Genomic DNA, 17,750 nt, shown 5'->3' with positions numbered 1-17,750 from the left:
AGGCATGAATACTTTCCTTTGTCAAAGAAGAAGATACACTCTTACACTGGTAAATGATTTTGATATTGATACTAGTGCCACTTACTCTGCTATTGAATACAGGAATAAAAGTAATGTTGGTTGTGATATCGTGTTTATTGCCTCATTACGTGTTGCAAGCTTTATGATATCTAAATTTGAAAATATTGTTTCTTTGCTCATTTCGTTTTTGTCACGCACGCGTATTAGATATGGAGTCGCATTTAATAGATATGAAGAAGAAAGAATAAAGCCTGAAACTGTGAAAGAAAATCGATCCCTTAAAAAAAGCCGCTACACATGCAGGTCCCGAAACCACTCACTCTCTGCCCCAAGAGCTATTAACCACTCAAGAAAATGACGACCAAAGCATGTCCAGAACACGAGATGTCAAAACCAGAAGTTCCGCTGCAGTACCAATGAGGAATGTAACCCATGATCGAACTTGACCTTCGCTCTCCCATCTTTCAGCACCTGAACTTTGCTTTGATTTCCAGTGGAGAATGTTCGTCAGTACTGGACTTCCGTGCACCCTAGCTATAGGGTTTCCGTAAACCCGTATGCCTGAAATACGGGTAGCCATTCAGAAAACTCTTCCCTCCTAATATCTGCTTTGCAAGTAGGACGGCACGTATGCATATAGCTGCTCAAGGTGTAATATACAAGCAGACGTTAGGCTGACAGATTTTAAGGTTTTCTAACCACCAAGCGTCTCCGACATTCCTACGATTAGGTAACAACCGACTCTTTTATATATCTTGTGCACAGGTAGACCATTTGTATGTATTATGACCTAGATGGCGTTGCTCTGCAGTTAGAAAACGTCGCACATTCTGCCACCCTACATCTGCTCGGAGATGAGGTTTCGTGTTCCGACGTCACGTGACCAGCAGGCATAAACAAAATGGCTGCCCATGTTAGCGATGTTGTCATTCATTTGCACCAAATTTTCTCTTGAATCTCACTGCAAAATGGAAGCTGAAGAGGCTACGCTTTGCTGACAGAGACACAGTTAACACTGTTAAAGGTAGGAGTCTTTTCTACATGGCTCGGTGATCTAGTTATGAAGTAAAATGTGGTGGAATTTTGGGGCACCAACCCATGCCCTATGCATGTCAGGTTTCTGACCCAAAATCGTGATCGTTCGATTCTAGGACTAAAAATTCATCCTCTACGTTGGGCACATCTGTCGTTTTTATTTTGCAGTTATATCTTTTATTACAATAAAGGCAAGAAGTCTATGAGGTTATGCTAAATTATGTATGTGTAAATGAAAGATACTACTTCAGAAAAATCCAGTCTTTTAGCTAGATTGAGACATAGCGGAAGTCAGTTTTGTCAAGCTTTTGGCCACAGCGGAAAAACGGAAATACAGCGGCTTTTTCTTTCCTGAAACTGGTCAAATGGTCAGCTTATAAAAAAGGATACCTTCCAGGGAAGTTTTTGTAAAGCCAGGTTGCGCTCTGGGCAACCTAAACCAAGGGGTAGGTTGCCCATCAGCATTTCAGGTTGCCCCAGTGTCAAAGCCATCATAATTTTGCTGCTACTGTAGAAAATGAAATGTTCACGGTCGTTTTATGTTTTTGCGTTTTTTTTTGCAGTGGCCTCATAACTACAAATTTAGAACCACAGCAGAAATTTTCCCTTATACAGTAAAACACTGCAATTTTAACTGTGAACTGAAAACTGTTTCAAGCACCCCCTTTTCTCCCTGTGAACATTTCCCCTTTTTACAGTATACACGCAACGTTATGCTTATACATATTGACTTCTTGTAAGCAAAACAACAGATGTGGGCACAGAGACTTAGGTACAGGATGGGATCCTTGATTTTCATTTTCTCATTCAATATTGTTACAACAATCCTGGTAAAAAACCCCTTGGTTACAATGATGCACTAAATGCATTGCGTATCCGCAAGTGCATTTATAATTCTGGTGCACAAAATACATGAACCATCTGCATTTGCAAGTAAGTGCAGGTAATATTGGAGCTGTGCGGGTTTTTCATGATGTCTGCCTGCACTAGTCCAAAATAGCATCCAGGAATTGTAAATAAACTCAAGTCAAGTTATTGTGATAACAGCCAAAGACAACAAACAGCAGCATTTCAGATGACACCACACCCATATACATGTAAAAGCATATAATGATATATGTTTATTTATTTGGTATGTCGCTGAGCTATGAAAAGAAAAGAAAATGCTGATAATCTTACATGTTACTTACACTTGTTTGTATATTTGGAAAAATGTATAAATTTCTATTCTTGAGTCTCATATATGTGTTTGTCATAACAGAGGTTTCAACAATTAAAAAAGACTGCCTAATTGTCTTTCATTTAATCTCTTCTATTTAGTCCTTGACTTTTTTGCATGGGAATGTCCTTGAGGGATCGTACTAAAGAGATTGGCCTTGGTGAGGTACTGTAGTTTCCTTTAGAGACAGTATCAATCCCCTTTTGGAATACCACAATATCTCCATCTGCCATTTATCCCATTGAGTAGTGAGATACCTAGTCCTTTGACCTGAGTTTGTTGGGTTTGTAAGAGTATAGGGCAGTTAGCTGAGACACTTGTGTGGCATGTAAAATCAGTGTGACAGATACACAGATTGTTTGCGGCTCTTCTTACCCTTGATCTTAGGAGAAACTAGATGTAAAAACTGGAAATTCTGCTGTACCTTAGAAAGCAGCAAGGGGGCCCATTATCGGACTTGACCTTTATTTTCCTAACCCATGCCCACCTGCCAAATATTAGCTTTTGTGAGGACACACACACACACACGCAGACAGACAGACACACACATACACACGCACAGTTATATGTGTCACAATGACATATATACACACACACACATACAACACACAGACTGCACGTAAAGCATAACCTTCTTGGTGAATATTGTTGTATTTCGACTATTGGTGTTTAAACACTCTGAAGCTCACTTGAGGAGCATGATGAACATGACAGTTTTTGTTTACATCTGCTTGGAGATTAACTAGAGTATGCAAATTGGGAAACTTACACGTTTTCAATTTGAACTGGAGTCAATTTGGAATGATCCATTTTGCAAGGAATGCCTTTTGGAAGAACCCATTCTTATCGAGCACCCCTCGTACACTGTAATTTGTATGCAAATATATTGTGTGACGTCAGCCAATAACAGGAAACAGAAGTGGATCATTGTCCTGTCCTGGTACTGCACACATAATTGCTATGGAGAGGGCCCACCCTGGCAATGGTTCAAGTTTAGTTAATGTTTGCATACTTGTTAATGTGTATACATGTCCTTCTACCTCTGTACTCTTTAGTCCCTAATAAACGTACCGGGACGTTTATTTTTTTCAGCCGCAAAATCCACCCGGTACGTTCTTATTTTGGACGGTACGTTTATTATTGTTTTGAAAATTGGACCAGAAACCCATGAAATAATGAAAATTTGGGTTTTTCTAACCATATTTTTTTGGAATTTTTGCTCAAAATTCACAAATTTTCAGTCGATTAGCGGCGCGGATAAATTTTTTCCCCATCGCTATGACTCAAACATTACGCGGTACTCTTAACATATCGGTCAATCTCGCTATGACGCTACAAAGTAAAAGTTATTATTTTGAGAAAATAAGACGCCACATTGAAGTTTTAAGTCACATTTGTTTATAAACAACTTTAAAAGTCTTTGTTTACATCGTAAACTAAAATAACACTGACCACAAAACATGTCATATATTTTTCGGCCGTGTGGTTCCATGCGCTATCGGCAGCGAGTCGGAAGAAAAATTCTTTCACATAAGAAACAATGGACGTAAAAACAACAACTAGAACCTCGACTCCCTTGTGATATGAGTTTTGACGCCGCAAATTCTCCAAAACGGCAGGAATTCGTCGGTAAAAACAGCCTAAAACTTGTTGCGAGCCGATCCAACATGGCTGCCATTTGTAACATGCAGTGACAGTAAAACTGGCATCCGATTTGTTCACAAGATTCCGACCTTTAAAATGATGCCGTAAACGCATCGAAAAGATCGTATTTTGGGTTGATAATGGACACAGAATGCCATTTATATTTTCAGAGTGTGGACTTTCAAAAATAATCGTAAGATTTTCTCATTTTAGCTATTTCTAGTCTGTAACATATTAGTATTTTTTTGGCCTGAGATGATGAACTACTTTTACAGACAAGTTCTCACAAAAACTTTTTTGTAAACAGGAGTTTATGAAATATGAACAAAACGCTATTCTGAGAGTGTTGATGTATGTTTAAATTAGTGGTAATTTCTGAAGAAAATATGGTTGAGTACTTGCAGCTATATATACAATTATTTTATTGAGATGCCAGTAATTATTAGTAATATACAATTTTCATTGATTACTTGCTTCAAGTTCAAAGTAGAATATGCATGTATCATGTAAATTTTCACTTGTTGAATTTGAAAGCGCCATTGGCCCCTGGTTATGGGTCTTAGCGGGGAACCTATGCCCAATTTTTCAACATTTGGGCTACTACTACTAGTAGTACTAGTATGAATTTATTAAAATCTATGTATACCTTTTATTACAAAACGGAGGAAATATTATAATTTGACCAAGATATCTATAGTTATTCATTATAAATACAGCTAACTGATATGGTGCTAAGGTATAAGGTATAAGCAAATAAAAAGAACCTACCTGCTTCTTTCAGACTCGGACAGAAGTAGCATGGACACAATCTACATGTCAATTTGGTCATTTTCCGGGGGGTATGTTTATTCCGGAAGGTATGTTTATTAGATTTTGAAGATTTGTCCGGGGGGTATGTTTATTCCGGGGGGTATGTTTATTAGGGACTTAAGAGTAAGTGCTGTTAGCCTTAGGCGACTGATGAATGATACTGTAACTAACACTCCTTTGTCGGGGAAAAATAAGGTCAAAGTCTGTGTGACTATGTCATCATGTAATGGAAAGTGCTACGGACCTCGGGTGACTTACTGTAAATGCAGAAATGTTCGCGGTGGATTAATGTTCGCGGTTTTCGCGGTGACCACTTCACCGCGAATATAAAACCACCGCGAACATTTTTCTATCATGATATTAGATTGCAGTCTATGGTGTTACCGCGAACTTAAATCCACCGCGAAAAGTCCTTTTTCCGGCTACCGCGAAATTAAATCCTCGCGAACTTAAATATATTTACAGTATTTTCTCTCTCCTGAAACTCATTGTACATGACAGATAATTTAATGAGTAAATCATATCGCTAAGGTCCTGTTTTTCCTGTTTTTTTGCATTTAAAGGCCAATTACAAGTGATCGCTATTTTTGTTTACATGATTCAGAGTATTCTATGACAGGTGCCTACCAGGACGTCAGCAGATTAGACTACTAGTTAATATTCAGATTAGCTGATCAAGACACAAATTGATATGTTGATTAATATTGTGTCTTCCACCTGCTTTCTGCCTGCCAGTGCGTCATCATGACATCATTGCGATATTGCTTGTATTCAAATCAATTCAAATAGATTTTCTCCAATGAGAACATCCCAATTCAGGATTGCTTCGAATTGATCCAACCTACTTTTTGGGGTGGATTGAATCCAGTCTACCATGGTTTGGCAGGCTCTGTTTGTGGCAGAGGAAGCTCTTTGACAGGGCTCGGAATTCATTTTTGGGATCAGGTGCACTGGTGCACCCAGCTTAAAAAATTGGGTGCACCAAAAAAACTTTGGGTGCACCACTTAAATTTCTGTAATAACCTAATAATAAAACTTAGTTACAAGCTCAAATTCTTCAACAACAGACATTTTTATTATCTTTCTAACACTTAAATGTCCAGAATATGATGTACATGTATACTAAGTATACTTTGATATCTTTACATACATAAACCTAAGAAAATATTTGGGTGCACAGCTCCAATTTTGGGTGCACCTGGGTGCACATGCACCCAGCATTTCGAGCCCTGTGTACCCAGTAGGAGTTTCACATGGCCAGACTTTGATTAACCAATCATGGGAGACCGGGGATGGATTAATTAATGTACCCAGTCCCATGATTGGCTAAGTAAACTAACGCATAAAACTCCTACCGGGGTCACAAGAAAGATTAAACCAGCAACAGAGAGCTTCATTTGTCCCAAAGAGAGACTGGGAAAACCACAGCAGACTTGGATTCCAGGTTGCAATTGGCATCCTCCCATACACATGTAATATGATGTAGACATGATGAACACCCAAGTCAACTCAGGACAAACATCTCTAGCTGATGTCACAAATCAATATTCAAGAGCCAAGCGCAGAATTTCATGGAAACACAACCAATGTTACTATATGCAAATCAGCCATCAGACTGGATAACAACAACACCTCATCTACAGGTAGCTTTTGTTAGAGTTTGAACAGGGCCTAAATGATTCCTAATTTATACTCAGGGCTTGAAATACTGGGGTTTTGTGCACCCAGGGTGCACCCAAAATTGGAGCCGTGCACCCAAATATTTTCATAGGCTTATGTATGTTAAGATGTCGACAGTATACTAAGTAAACACCATATTCTTGACATCTATGTGTTAGAAAGATAATAGAATGACTGTCATAGTACTTCCGATTTCTGAAGAGCTCCGTTCAAATTACTAACTTAGTAGGTTTGCAATTAGGTTATTCTGATATTCACTTTGTTTTATGTGGTGCACCCAAAAATATTTTGGTGCACCCAATTTTCTAGGTTGGGTGCACCAGTGCACCTATTTCCAAAAATGAATTTCGAGCCCTGATACTGAATGTGGATTGCACAGTATATGGATGTGTTGTCAGCAGGTGAAAGTGAAAACGATCTTGAACTGGTTTAGCTTGAAACAAGGAGGTTTTATCAACCTTCTTTCTTTATCTGAAGAGCTACAATATCATGTCATCTTCTACTGGTTGTGAGTTGTGACAGAGAAGACAGATGTTATGCATATAGCATATGTACAGGTTTAGGTGGTATGTGCATAGGTGTACAAAATGTAGGTGTTGGTGTATTTGAATAATATGATTATGACTATGACTAGTATGAGTGAGTGAATAGTATATTGGTATAGTAGATGTGCAAAAGTTAGGTGTGACGTGTCGTTCAGTGTAATATAAAGAGCTGCCGCCGCGCCGCGTGCCTGCGAAGCTGGTGTGTTATGCCGAAGGGCAGTTATACCAGCTATATAGATACAGATATTGTACAATATATGGCAGCTATTTAGCAATAATACCACGATGCTAGTGACCTATAGTATACTATGTATAAAACAAAATATGATTAGAAGATATAGTATAAGCACATTCACCATTTCAAGACCACATGCCCAAGGTCAGAGCTAAAGCCTAAAGGGCCCAACTATAGTTCTTGTCACGACTATACTTAATGCATGTCCAGACTGCGTAGGCTGATTTCCATAGTAATGTTGGTCGTGTTTTGTTTATGCCGCGTGGGGGCCTTCACCTACGACCTTGAGCATGCATATTCCAAACGGTAAACAAGCTTATTCTTAACAACTGTTATGTATCATCTTATGAGCTTATTTATGACAACTGTACATTTATCTCCAAATTGTACATAAGTCCTAAGACCTGGATATCATGCATTGCATCTATGTAGATCAGTGCATACTAGTATCTCAGCCCAATGTGTAAAAAAACGGCCCTTTTGCCACTGCATTGCGAAGAGCGTCACCTTGCACGTAGATGGCATGTCAAACTCCGAGAACCTGCTGCCATGGCAACGGCTAGAAAGGTCAACAGGGGTCAGGGACTGGTGTATAACCTCTTGCCATGGCATGGCATTCTGACAAGTTTCTCTCTAACTGCAAAATGAAAATTTTATATGTTACAATGCAATATGGATAAGAGGAGTTACACATGTACATTTCCTGGTGATGCTAGCAGTCCTTTGCTGGCCTATTGTGTATTTAAAGTTTCAGTTTTGTGTAAAAATTGTGGCAGATATATACTAGTGCGATTACAGGGCTCGAAATATCACCTGCATATGCAGGTTAGTGCACTGCAGGTAATATTGGAGCTGTGCAGGTATTTTTGGTGTCTACCTGCATCTAACTTGCACTTATTCATGCACTGAGTTTTATACATATATGTCCTGTGATACAGGTGTGTATGGATTGATATCAGCTGCATTGATAAAGTATGACAGAAAAAATAGCAATGCATGGTTCCTGAACAATTTTAGTATGATTCATAATTCTTAAGTTCAGAGTGGTGCAGGTAAAATTTGTCTGGTGCAGGTAATTTTCAATGTTACCTGCACCAGTGCAGGTATGCAGAAAAATAGTATTTTGAGCCCTGGATTATAAACATATTTCTGTGTCTCCAACTCTGTGTCTACGTTCACGGGAATGCTAAGTCAATTTGCCCTGTCTGTTGTCCTTTCCCCAGACGGCCAGAGGGTCAACACAGCAGGTCACCACGTGTGGGCCGGAGCTTGACCCATGGAGCCGGACGGACAAGTGAACACCAGGCCGCCTCCGGCCGCAGTCGGCCCCCAGCGCGAGAGAGTAAGTACTAGGGTACCGTGGTAACCTGGTGTGGAATGCTCAATATGATGGAGAGAGGTTAATAGTGTTGTTGTAAGAGTTGAAACTGTTATGGTGTAGAGTGGTGGTTGTGACCAAGATGGGCCACTGTATCGCAGTGCAGGCAGTGCCAGAGAGTACAGATACTAGCCAGGTAAGACATACAGTCTGTTTTTTACTTCTTTAGATATGATAGCCTGGTATCCAGCCGTATTATAGCTCCCGCATTGTAGGGAGGACAGAAGAGACACTGGAACTATAATACAGCTGGATACCAGGCCATGGATATGTAGGATTCTGTACCAAATGGTATATTAGTATAGAACATTTTCAGGTGAGGTGTTAGACAGGGTAGGATGTGATAAAATCAAACGTGTATCTACTAGTACTAAACAGCAGTGGGTATTTTTATAACCAAAATTTGACATATATCTTTGACACAATTTGTTATCAACGATGTCATCAAGTCAACATTGTTTCAAGTAGTCAAGTAAATAGTGGATGCTTTCTTTAGCAGTAAATTGGTCTTGCTATTTATTTTGTCTAACTTTAGGTCACAACAAGGCAATAGTATACTTGCTCAATATAAGGTAACTAACATAGCTGATTTGGGGCACCACATATTCATATTTTCAACAATACAGAAAAAAAATGACATTTACACTTTTGTAGTAGATAATGGCTAGCATGATGATGTGCCATGTTTTTGAAAGTGCAATATGAGATCAGAGCAGACTTAACTTGGAATTTGCTTAAACGGATGTAGAACTTGCACTCAAAACTGAAATTGACTTGTGACATTTTCTTGAAGCTTAAGGTTGTCACCATTTAGCAAGTTTGTTTCCTTAAGTAGAATGCTCATATTTTACCATTTCCTAGCAGTGAACAAATGGATTTGATTCTGATGTATTAGATAACAACAGTTAAACAGTTTTGAGATGAGGTTCAAATCAAGCTTGTGCATCATTTCATCGTAGCTGCTCATTCAATTGTTTATGATTGTAACAAGAATGGTAAATACATTGTTACATCACTGGTATTGAAGGAATATTAAGTCGTAACAGGCAATCAGAGATGGTAGACTTCACCCCTTTACCCATAATGCTTTGGATTATTTCCGGTCCCACAGAAAAAGAGGAAAATAGCAGCGCTAATATTATAGCAATACTACATTGCATACAGTGTAAATTGTGAATTTAATGTAGTACGTAACACACACAAGCACCCCCTCCCCCCACACACATACACAGGTACATTTTGTCAAGTAAAAATAAGCTCAAAAGATGTCAAGATATATACCAATGTCTAAGATATGGAGACGCACAAAGAAAGTGTCTTGCTCTGTTGATGTAAACCCTCTAAGACGGAAGTGTTAGATGTCAGTGACGTCTCAAACAAAGACCACATCAGGCACGTGTGAAGTCCAAACATCTGCTTGGAGTAAATTTACTTTGCCCCAGTCAGAGGAGAGGGACATCCTTCTGGTAGGAACACTGATGGGAAGGACAGCAAACATGGCTGCACATGCTTAGGCCACACCAATTTAATTTCTTGGTTCACAGAATTTTTCATAAAAAATATGGAGCACGAGGGCGAAATAAAAATAGAAATAAAAATTGTAAAATGGCTGGGGTAAAGGTAATGGCTAATCCAAAACTTAAAGATTAAAACGTTTTCAGTTTGAAAAAAGTACGAAAACACTATTACTGTACAGTAACAGCACCTGTACCCACACTTTAAGGAGCTTATAATATAAAGGCCAATTTGCTACACCTGAAAGTTAGTGAATGGTTTCATTAATGGTGAAAATTTGCTGAGTGGTAATTTTTATTTTTATTTTTTTCCAAAAATAGGAGCGAGCGAATCCGTGAACCAAGAAATTAAATTGGTGTGGCCTTACGCCTTGGAAAAAATGTTTTGTTTCCTGTTTCAGCCCTGAGGTTATACAGCAGTGTTCTAGCCAGCCTGCAACTTTGTATTAAATCTGTCCCCTGGATTTTGAATGGAAATCCTGTAGAAGTCACAACAATCCTAGGGAGTCCAGGGGTATGCTACGCAGGAAAATGTTGAAATGTAGACCCCTGTGCTATTTCCTTTATTTTGAGGAGCAAATTTTGCTGGTAGACTCAGCTTGGTTTAATTTACATCTTTATGTGCCAATTTTTGTTCATCACAGAGGATGGAATGGGCAAAATGTTTGCCTGTCCCCAGCGACAAAATTCCATCAAAAGACGGACGGACGATGCTGACTAGAGCCCTGTTATACAGTGTACAGGGCTCAAAATACTGGGTGCACATGCACCCAGGTCCACCCAAAATTGGAGTTGTGCACCCAAATATTTTCTTAGGTTTATGTATGTATAGACATCAAAGTGTACTAGTAATAGTAGTATACATCATATTCTTGACATATCAGTGTTAGGAACATAAGAAAAATGCCTGTCATTGTACTTGTTTAAGAATATGATAGCTTATAACTAAGTTTTATTATTAGGTTATTACTTGAATTTAAGTGGTGCTCCCAAAAAAGTTTTGATACACCCAATTTTTTAAGCTGGGTGCACCAGTGCACCTAATCCCAAAAATGAATTTCGAGCCCTGATACATATACCTTTGTCAAACTTCAATTTCGTGCATAATGGTTACAAATCTGTGGATACATTTATCATTCATTAGATACGAAAAGAAGTTTTTTTTTTTTACTTGATAGGAAGCAGGCTGAATGAAAATGCTATATGGAAACTATGTGACAGTCAGACTCCACTGTCCCCCCACCCCCAAACAAGGCTATGGTCGGCAGGTTTTTCTTGGGTAGGTCAGGAAACAGGAAATACATTTTTTCCAAGGCCTTAGGCACCACCAAATGGCTGGTGCTTCTTTCAGATAGACCACCACTGAAGGATGGTACATGACACTGCATTAACCTAAGATACAAATCAAAAATAAGACTAGACAGGCCACATTTTTGTGGAAGATATAGGATGTTTCCGAAGGGAAGAAAAAAGGGGGGGGGGCTAAGCCTCACGTCCGTGTAAACCTACGCGTTGGAAGTGCTTCAGCCCGTTGACCCAGATTCACTGTCCATGCGTTCAGTGAGCCGTGTTCCTTTGCCTCGCACTTCGGGTTATTATGAAAATCTCAGTGTTAGGATTATCTTTATTTTTGGCTTGATTATACTGAGGAGTATTCTCTGTGGCTAAATTATAGGTGATGGGTTTAATGCTACCTCAAGTCAAAATTTTAAATTTTTTGCATGTTTTTGTACATAAAAATTTCCTTCCCAAAAAATTCTAAAAAAAGTACAGAGAGTGAAGAAACTGAAACTAGGTTGTTCTTAAAGGTAAAGCTGGAGGGATATCCTTCATTTCTACACATGACTTTTCTAAGATTAAGATGTATTCCCTGGAAGAGACGGCCTCTCGACTTGAGAGTGCGTAGCCACAAATTGAGACCCCAAATAAACTGGTGTGTGCACTGTTAACATTTTTGAATAAAATTTCATTCTTCAGCGGAAGACAAAAAATTTCTCACACTGTTAGCCTGGACTGTCTCTGTGACATAAAGTACACAAAGACCTAGTGAAAAGTTTGCACAAAGACCTATGACATCATTCACAAAAATGGTCGTGCACTTGTCCGTGGTATCAGCTGACATACTGTAGATGTGTGGAATGTTCCTGCCAGACAAACCCTGTACTGTGAACATGAAACACAGCTATGGCTCCTGCAAATACAGTGGCACATTCCAAACATTCCTGTCCTCATTCCCATGTAAGGGTTTCTATATAGCTTATTGTTACAGTTACTGTAGAAACTTCAACACACTATGGTTTGTATTCTGCAACATAAATGATCATAACTGTATTTGTTTTTAAAAAGCCCTTTGAAATAGTTTCAAGTAGGTTACTGTAAATTCAGGGTGATGACTACATTTTTAGTTCTTTTTCCAAAATTTAGAAAATCATCCTAGGGACTAAGTCACTAAGTTAATGGAACTTTGAAAAATGGAGCTTGGAAAAGCACTGAAAAGTGTTGCAGGTTTGGGCCCCCTAGCAGCTTGCTATGGAACTCTAAAATCAAGATCTGAAGAAGACTAGGGGTCGCCTGGTGTGCTACGCTGAAAACAGGAGCCATAACAAAGCCAAATTGTACTAGTATATATATTTATGTAGTACTACTAGTACTAGCTTTACTATGCAACTTCACACTTGAAGATGACTGACTGCTATTGCTTAAGATAAAATTTAAATACAGTAGGATTGTAGGGTGCAGATTCATGCCATGAACCAGGCTATTGGTAGACAAAACCAATAATTAATTGAATTTCATAGCAAATATGTACAGTACTACTTCATAAGATTATGATATGGTTGACATACAATAGTAGACATATATAGACTAGACTGTTAGTAAATTGATACAATGTTCCAAATTTGTCCATTAAAGACATCCATGCATGCCTTTGGGGTTTCTTTGCAGAGCCCAGATGTTGCTCAACTGACCAGAATTCTGGGTAGTTTTGAATTGGTTGGGGAGCCAGCCTTGCAACCGTATCCGTTCACCAGTACCACAACCATCAGTACCACAACCTCTGGTACCACAGCCATTGGTACCACAACTATCGGTACCACTACCACCGGTACCACTACCATTGGTACCACAACTATCGGTACCACTACCACCGGTACCACTACCATTGGTACCACAACTATCGGTACCACTACCACCGGTACCACTACCATCGGTACCACAACCACTGGTACCATAGCCGCCGGTACCACAAACATCTGTACTACCATAGCTACTGGAACCACGCGTGGGGGCCTGTATTTTGATGATGATGATGATGATTCTGCTCTGTCTTACTACATTCAACAGGGATCATGGGTAAATATCCCCATGTATGAAATGGTGGCAAACGGTAGTGGGCTGAAACTCGCTGTATCTTCTCTAATCCTAATGCTTGTCATTCTGGTTTGGCTGAAAGAATTTGAATGAATGAATGAATGTGTCTTGAAAGTCACCCAGCCCACATGGGCCCACATTGTAAGGCACGATCTAGACACGTTTTTTTCCGATATCGGCGAGCCGAAAACCTCTCGCCGACAGCTTTTTTTCAGCGTCTAGATGGAACTGCAATATCGCCATAAAGATATCGGCAGAATTTCTCCCGAAAGGTCCAGACCATTTGCCCGATAGCTTAGCAGGAGTCGCCGATAGCTTGGTATAGGTCCCCGACAGCTTCAGCGCGCGTGTAGATGTGTCCCGACTTTGGGAGGGCTCATTAGCATACAACGTGGGCTCATTAGGCTACATAACTGTTTATGACTGCAAGCGCCACGGGTGTCCCACGGCCAACGTTCCAGATCCCTCCCGACATCTCCACAGATATCGGCAAAAACTGTGTATAGATTGGGCCTTAGACACCAAAACAAGAAAACATTCACTTCACTTCACTAGTCGACCCCCGGAGGGGACGGGATAAGAAACATTAATGATTAAAAGAAAACATCACAGAAAGTCAAATCAACGTTAAAAGTAATGAGTAAAGATAAATCAAGATCCAGCCAAAAATGATAATGATTATAGCACCATAAAAAAAGGGTTCAGCGCAAATAATGATATCGGTATGACTTGTGCATATGCAAAATCAACTCAATGTAAAGTAAATTGGTTAACGTAACAGGAAAGGAGAAGAACCAAATGAAACTCCCAAGTAAAAAAAGAAAACAAGTAAAGTTGATGGTGTAAGTTTGGTGTTCTCGCTGTTTCATAGTCCAGTCAGATTACAGTCATCTGTACTTGCCAGAGCAGTTGACATCCTTGGTTGTAATAGTCTAATAGTAATAGGAGCAGCTACTATTAGTACTAATGAATAGTGATAGCCAAGAGCCTTGTTGTTCATGTACAAATGTAGTTATAACTGTGTGACAGTCTTGCTGTAGTTTATATATGTCAATCATGTTGTAGTTTGTATCTGTCAGTCATGTTGTACCAAATATCTGGCAGTCAGTCATAACTTGTAATGTAACTGTACTTGACTGTCATATTGCAGATTATAATTGTACAGTGACATTCATGTACAGCTGTACAGTGACAGTAATATTGCAGTTTGGAACTGATAGCCATGTTGCAATATACAACTGACACTCATGTTATGTCTTATAGTTTATACCTGTACAGTGAATGTGAGTGAGTGACAGTGACACTTATGTTGCAGTTTTCAACTGTACAGTGACAGTCATGTTGTAGTTTACAACTGTAATGTTACAATGACAGTCATGTTGTTGTTTACAACTGTACAGTGACAGTCACAGTGTAGTTTACAACTGTAATGTTACAATGACTGTCATGTTGTAGTTTTAACTTTTATATCATAACTGCACAGTTACAGTCATGTTGTAGTCTACAACTGCACTGTGACAGTCATGTTGTAGTTTATAACTGTACTGTGACAGTCATGTTGTAGTTTATAACTGTACAGTTACAGGCATGTTGTAGTTTACAACTGCACAGTTACAGGCATGTTGTAGTTTACAACTGCACAGTTACAGACATGTTGTAGTTTACAACTGTACTGTGACAGTCATGTTGTAGTTTATAACTGCACTGTGACAGTCATGTTGTAGTTTACAACTGCACTGTGACAGTCATGTTGTAGTTTATAACTGCACAGTTACAGACATGTTGTAGTTTACAACTGTACTGTGACAGTCATGTTGTAGTTTACAACTGTACTGTGACAGTCAGACAAACAGGTCGATGCCGCGGTGCTTGACTTTAGCAAAGCATTCGATACTGTGCCACACGAACGTCTGCTGAGCAAGCTCGAGCACTATGGTATTTCTGGCCTCCTTCAGTCTTGGCTTAGGGCCTTCCTTACGGAGAGAACCCAGAGGGTTGTCTTTGACGGTGGAACATCTAAAGCTGTCAAGGTCACCTCTGGAGTTCCGCAGGGTACTGTGTTAGGCCCTCTGCTATTCCTGCTCTACATTAATGACCTACCTGATTCCGTTGACTCACATGTTCGACTGTTTGCTGACGATTGCTTGATTTATTGAACTATCAGCAAGCCTTCTGACGCTCAAGATCTGCAGTCTGACCTCGATGCGCTAACAGAATGGCAAAATCGTTGGCTCATGTCGTTCAACCCCTCTAAATGTCACATCCTCCATATCACCCGTAAAAAGCACCCCATCATAACTCAGTACTCCCTCTGTGGAGAAGCCCTTACCGGTGTTAAGTCCCACCCCTATCTTGGAGTACAACTGTCCGACGATTTGCGGTGGGACATAACTACATGTACATTTATACAGTGACAGTTATGTTGTAGTTAATAACTGTACAGTGACAGTCATGTTGTATGTTCCCCAGGCTGGCTCTGATGCAGTAGATGGAAGTCCTCAAAGATGCAGCGTCACAGTTCCTCGGCCAACATCTATAAAAGTCAAGACGATAAAACGGTATATTCTCATTTCTTTCCATGAGCCATAAAGCCATGTCAAACCAACAACATATAAATATACAACATATAAATATACTTTAAAGAATATGATATTATGCATCCTGGAGAAAGTCGACTAATTTTAGAATTTGATATTGGTTTTATTGATTGATTTATCAATAATTTATCTATAATAATTACACAGTGAAGATCTTGTAAGATTATTTAATTGTTTAATATGTAGTTTGACATATTCTTTTACATAGTGGTAAAGGTGTTCTTGGCATCATGTGTTATGATAAATATTTATATTTAGAGATAGTATTTTCATCATGGTGATAGACTATAATATGTAACTTGTATACAGATGAGATGAATATCTAACCTACCTGATCTTCATATTGTCATGAAAGTATGTCTGTCTCAGTAGTTAGTATAGTAGAATGCATGCACATTAGCTCAACATCATGCGTTCGTCTATGCCAACACGTTTTAACTCATTGTTGCATTTCTTGCTATAGGATCCATGAAGGCAATATCAGATTCCCCAAAATAGAGGACTGTGCACACTTCCACTATGAGTATGTGGACATTGGCCAACTACAGGTATGGAACAACTAATACTAGTAATTGGCAATGTTACATCATACGTGTTACCTTATTCCTCCTTACACCATTGTGCCAATAGTGAGAACTGTAATTATCATAGACAGTAACTGGTAGTTTGGTATAGGATAGAGAGACCAATCCCACTGTCCCACGTACTTCATACAAACCATTAGATCTAACATGCAAAACAAAAACATGGATTCAAAGGTGAAAATTTGCATCCTCTCTCTCATTGGCTGATCTGTCAATTACAGCTGCAGATACTCATTACTTGTCACTGGGGGTTGACTTTTTTATCCCACCACAAAAAAAATTTATGATGCCCCTTGCCATGATTATGAATCAGTAATCTAAGCTGACAGTTAGTAGAAGCATAGCATGTAACATTTTAAGGTTAATTTTCCTTCATAATTGTGTTTGCTATCACACAACAAAAAGATGGAATTATCAGTACAACATGATCATTCCTGGAAGGGAAATATGCCTTAGTTTGTTTTCTTTTAGTGTATTAAAATTGATATGTTGTCCGTTATATGTTGAAGATGTTTTCTATCTATTGAGTGCTACTGGTGATTTTGAGTATAAGAAATGGTTTAATTTATTTAGATGAAAAATTGTTGATTTTCGTGTGTGACCATTGTCTGGTAGGTTGCTATGGGAGATGAGAGTCCAGACTCCCTGAAGCACAACGGTGTTCCAGAGCCTCACAAGGACACGCTGTACCTGGTCTCTGTGGAATGTCAGGTATGTGGGATTTTGTTTAAGAGTCCTAAACTCCAGAAGGGAAGGTTATTTTCCAATAAATGTTACTTTTAGGAAGTAAAAAATGCATACTACTCCAGAAGTATCACAGAGTCATGCATGCATTCAAAACCAGTCAGAATTCTACCAAACTCCTCAAGTGCCCTCTATTTGAATTTAGCAATCTAAGCCTATGGTTGATTACAGTAACTTGCAAATGCCGAGTACTTTAAATGCATTTAAATTCACAGGGATTTAATTTTGTGGTAGCTGGAAAAAGACTGTACACTGTGGTTTTTAGTTAAGTCCGTGGTAGCATCATGCACTGTAGTCTCTTACCACTATGGAAAATGTTCGTCCCAATAAGTGGTATAAAAACACTTTACATTGAAATAACTTTGAAATCAG

The 17,750-nt window shown here is 39.1% G+C and overlaps 1 protein-coding gene across 1 annotated transcript in view; it reads left to right on the top strand.

Annotated features, from left to right (window-relative positions):
• Positions 1 to 885: 885 nt before the first annotated feature.
• LOC118418901 (rho GTPase-activating protein 32-like) overlaps positions 886 to 17,750 on the top strand; it is a gene marked incomplete in the record, with an annotated part of 37,045 nt that continues 20,180 nt past the window's right edge. Inside the window, 5 exon segments of the mRNA XM_035825026.1 lie at positions 886 to 1,045; positions 8,413 to 8,531; positions 15,923 to 16,011; positions 16,514 to 16,598; positions 17,250 to 17,345. Coding sequence (XP_035680919.1) covers positions 8,466 to 8,531; positions 15,923 to 16,011; positions 16,514 to 16,598; positions 17,250 to 17,345 — 336 coding nt within the window.

The sequence above is a fragment of the Branchiostoma floridae genome, chromosome 1 (assembly GCF_000003815.2).
Source record: "Branchiostoma floridae strain S238N-H82 chromosome 1, Bfl_VNyyK, whole genome shotgun sequence".
In the NCBI taxonomy this organism is placed as follows: domain Eukaryota; kingdom Metazoa; phylum Chordata; class Leptocardii; order Amphioxiformes; family Branchiostomatidae; genus Branchiostoma; species Branchiostoma floridae.
The sequence above is the reverse complement of the archived record's forward strand: the minus strand, read 5'-3'. Positions and strand labels throughout refer to the sequence as shown.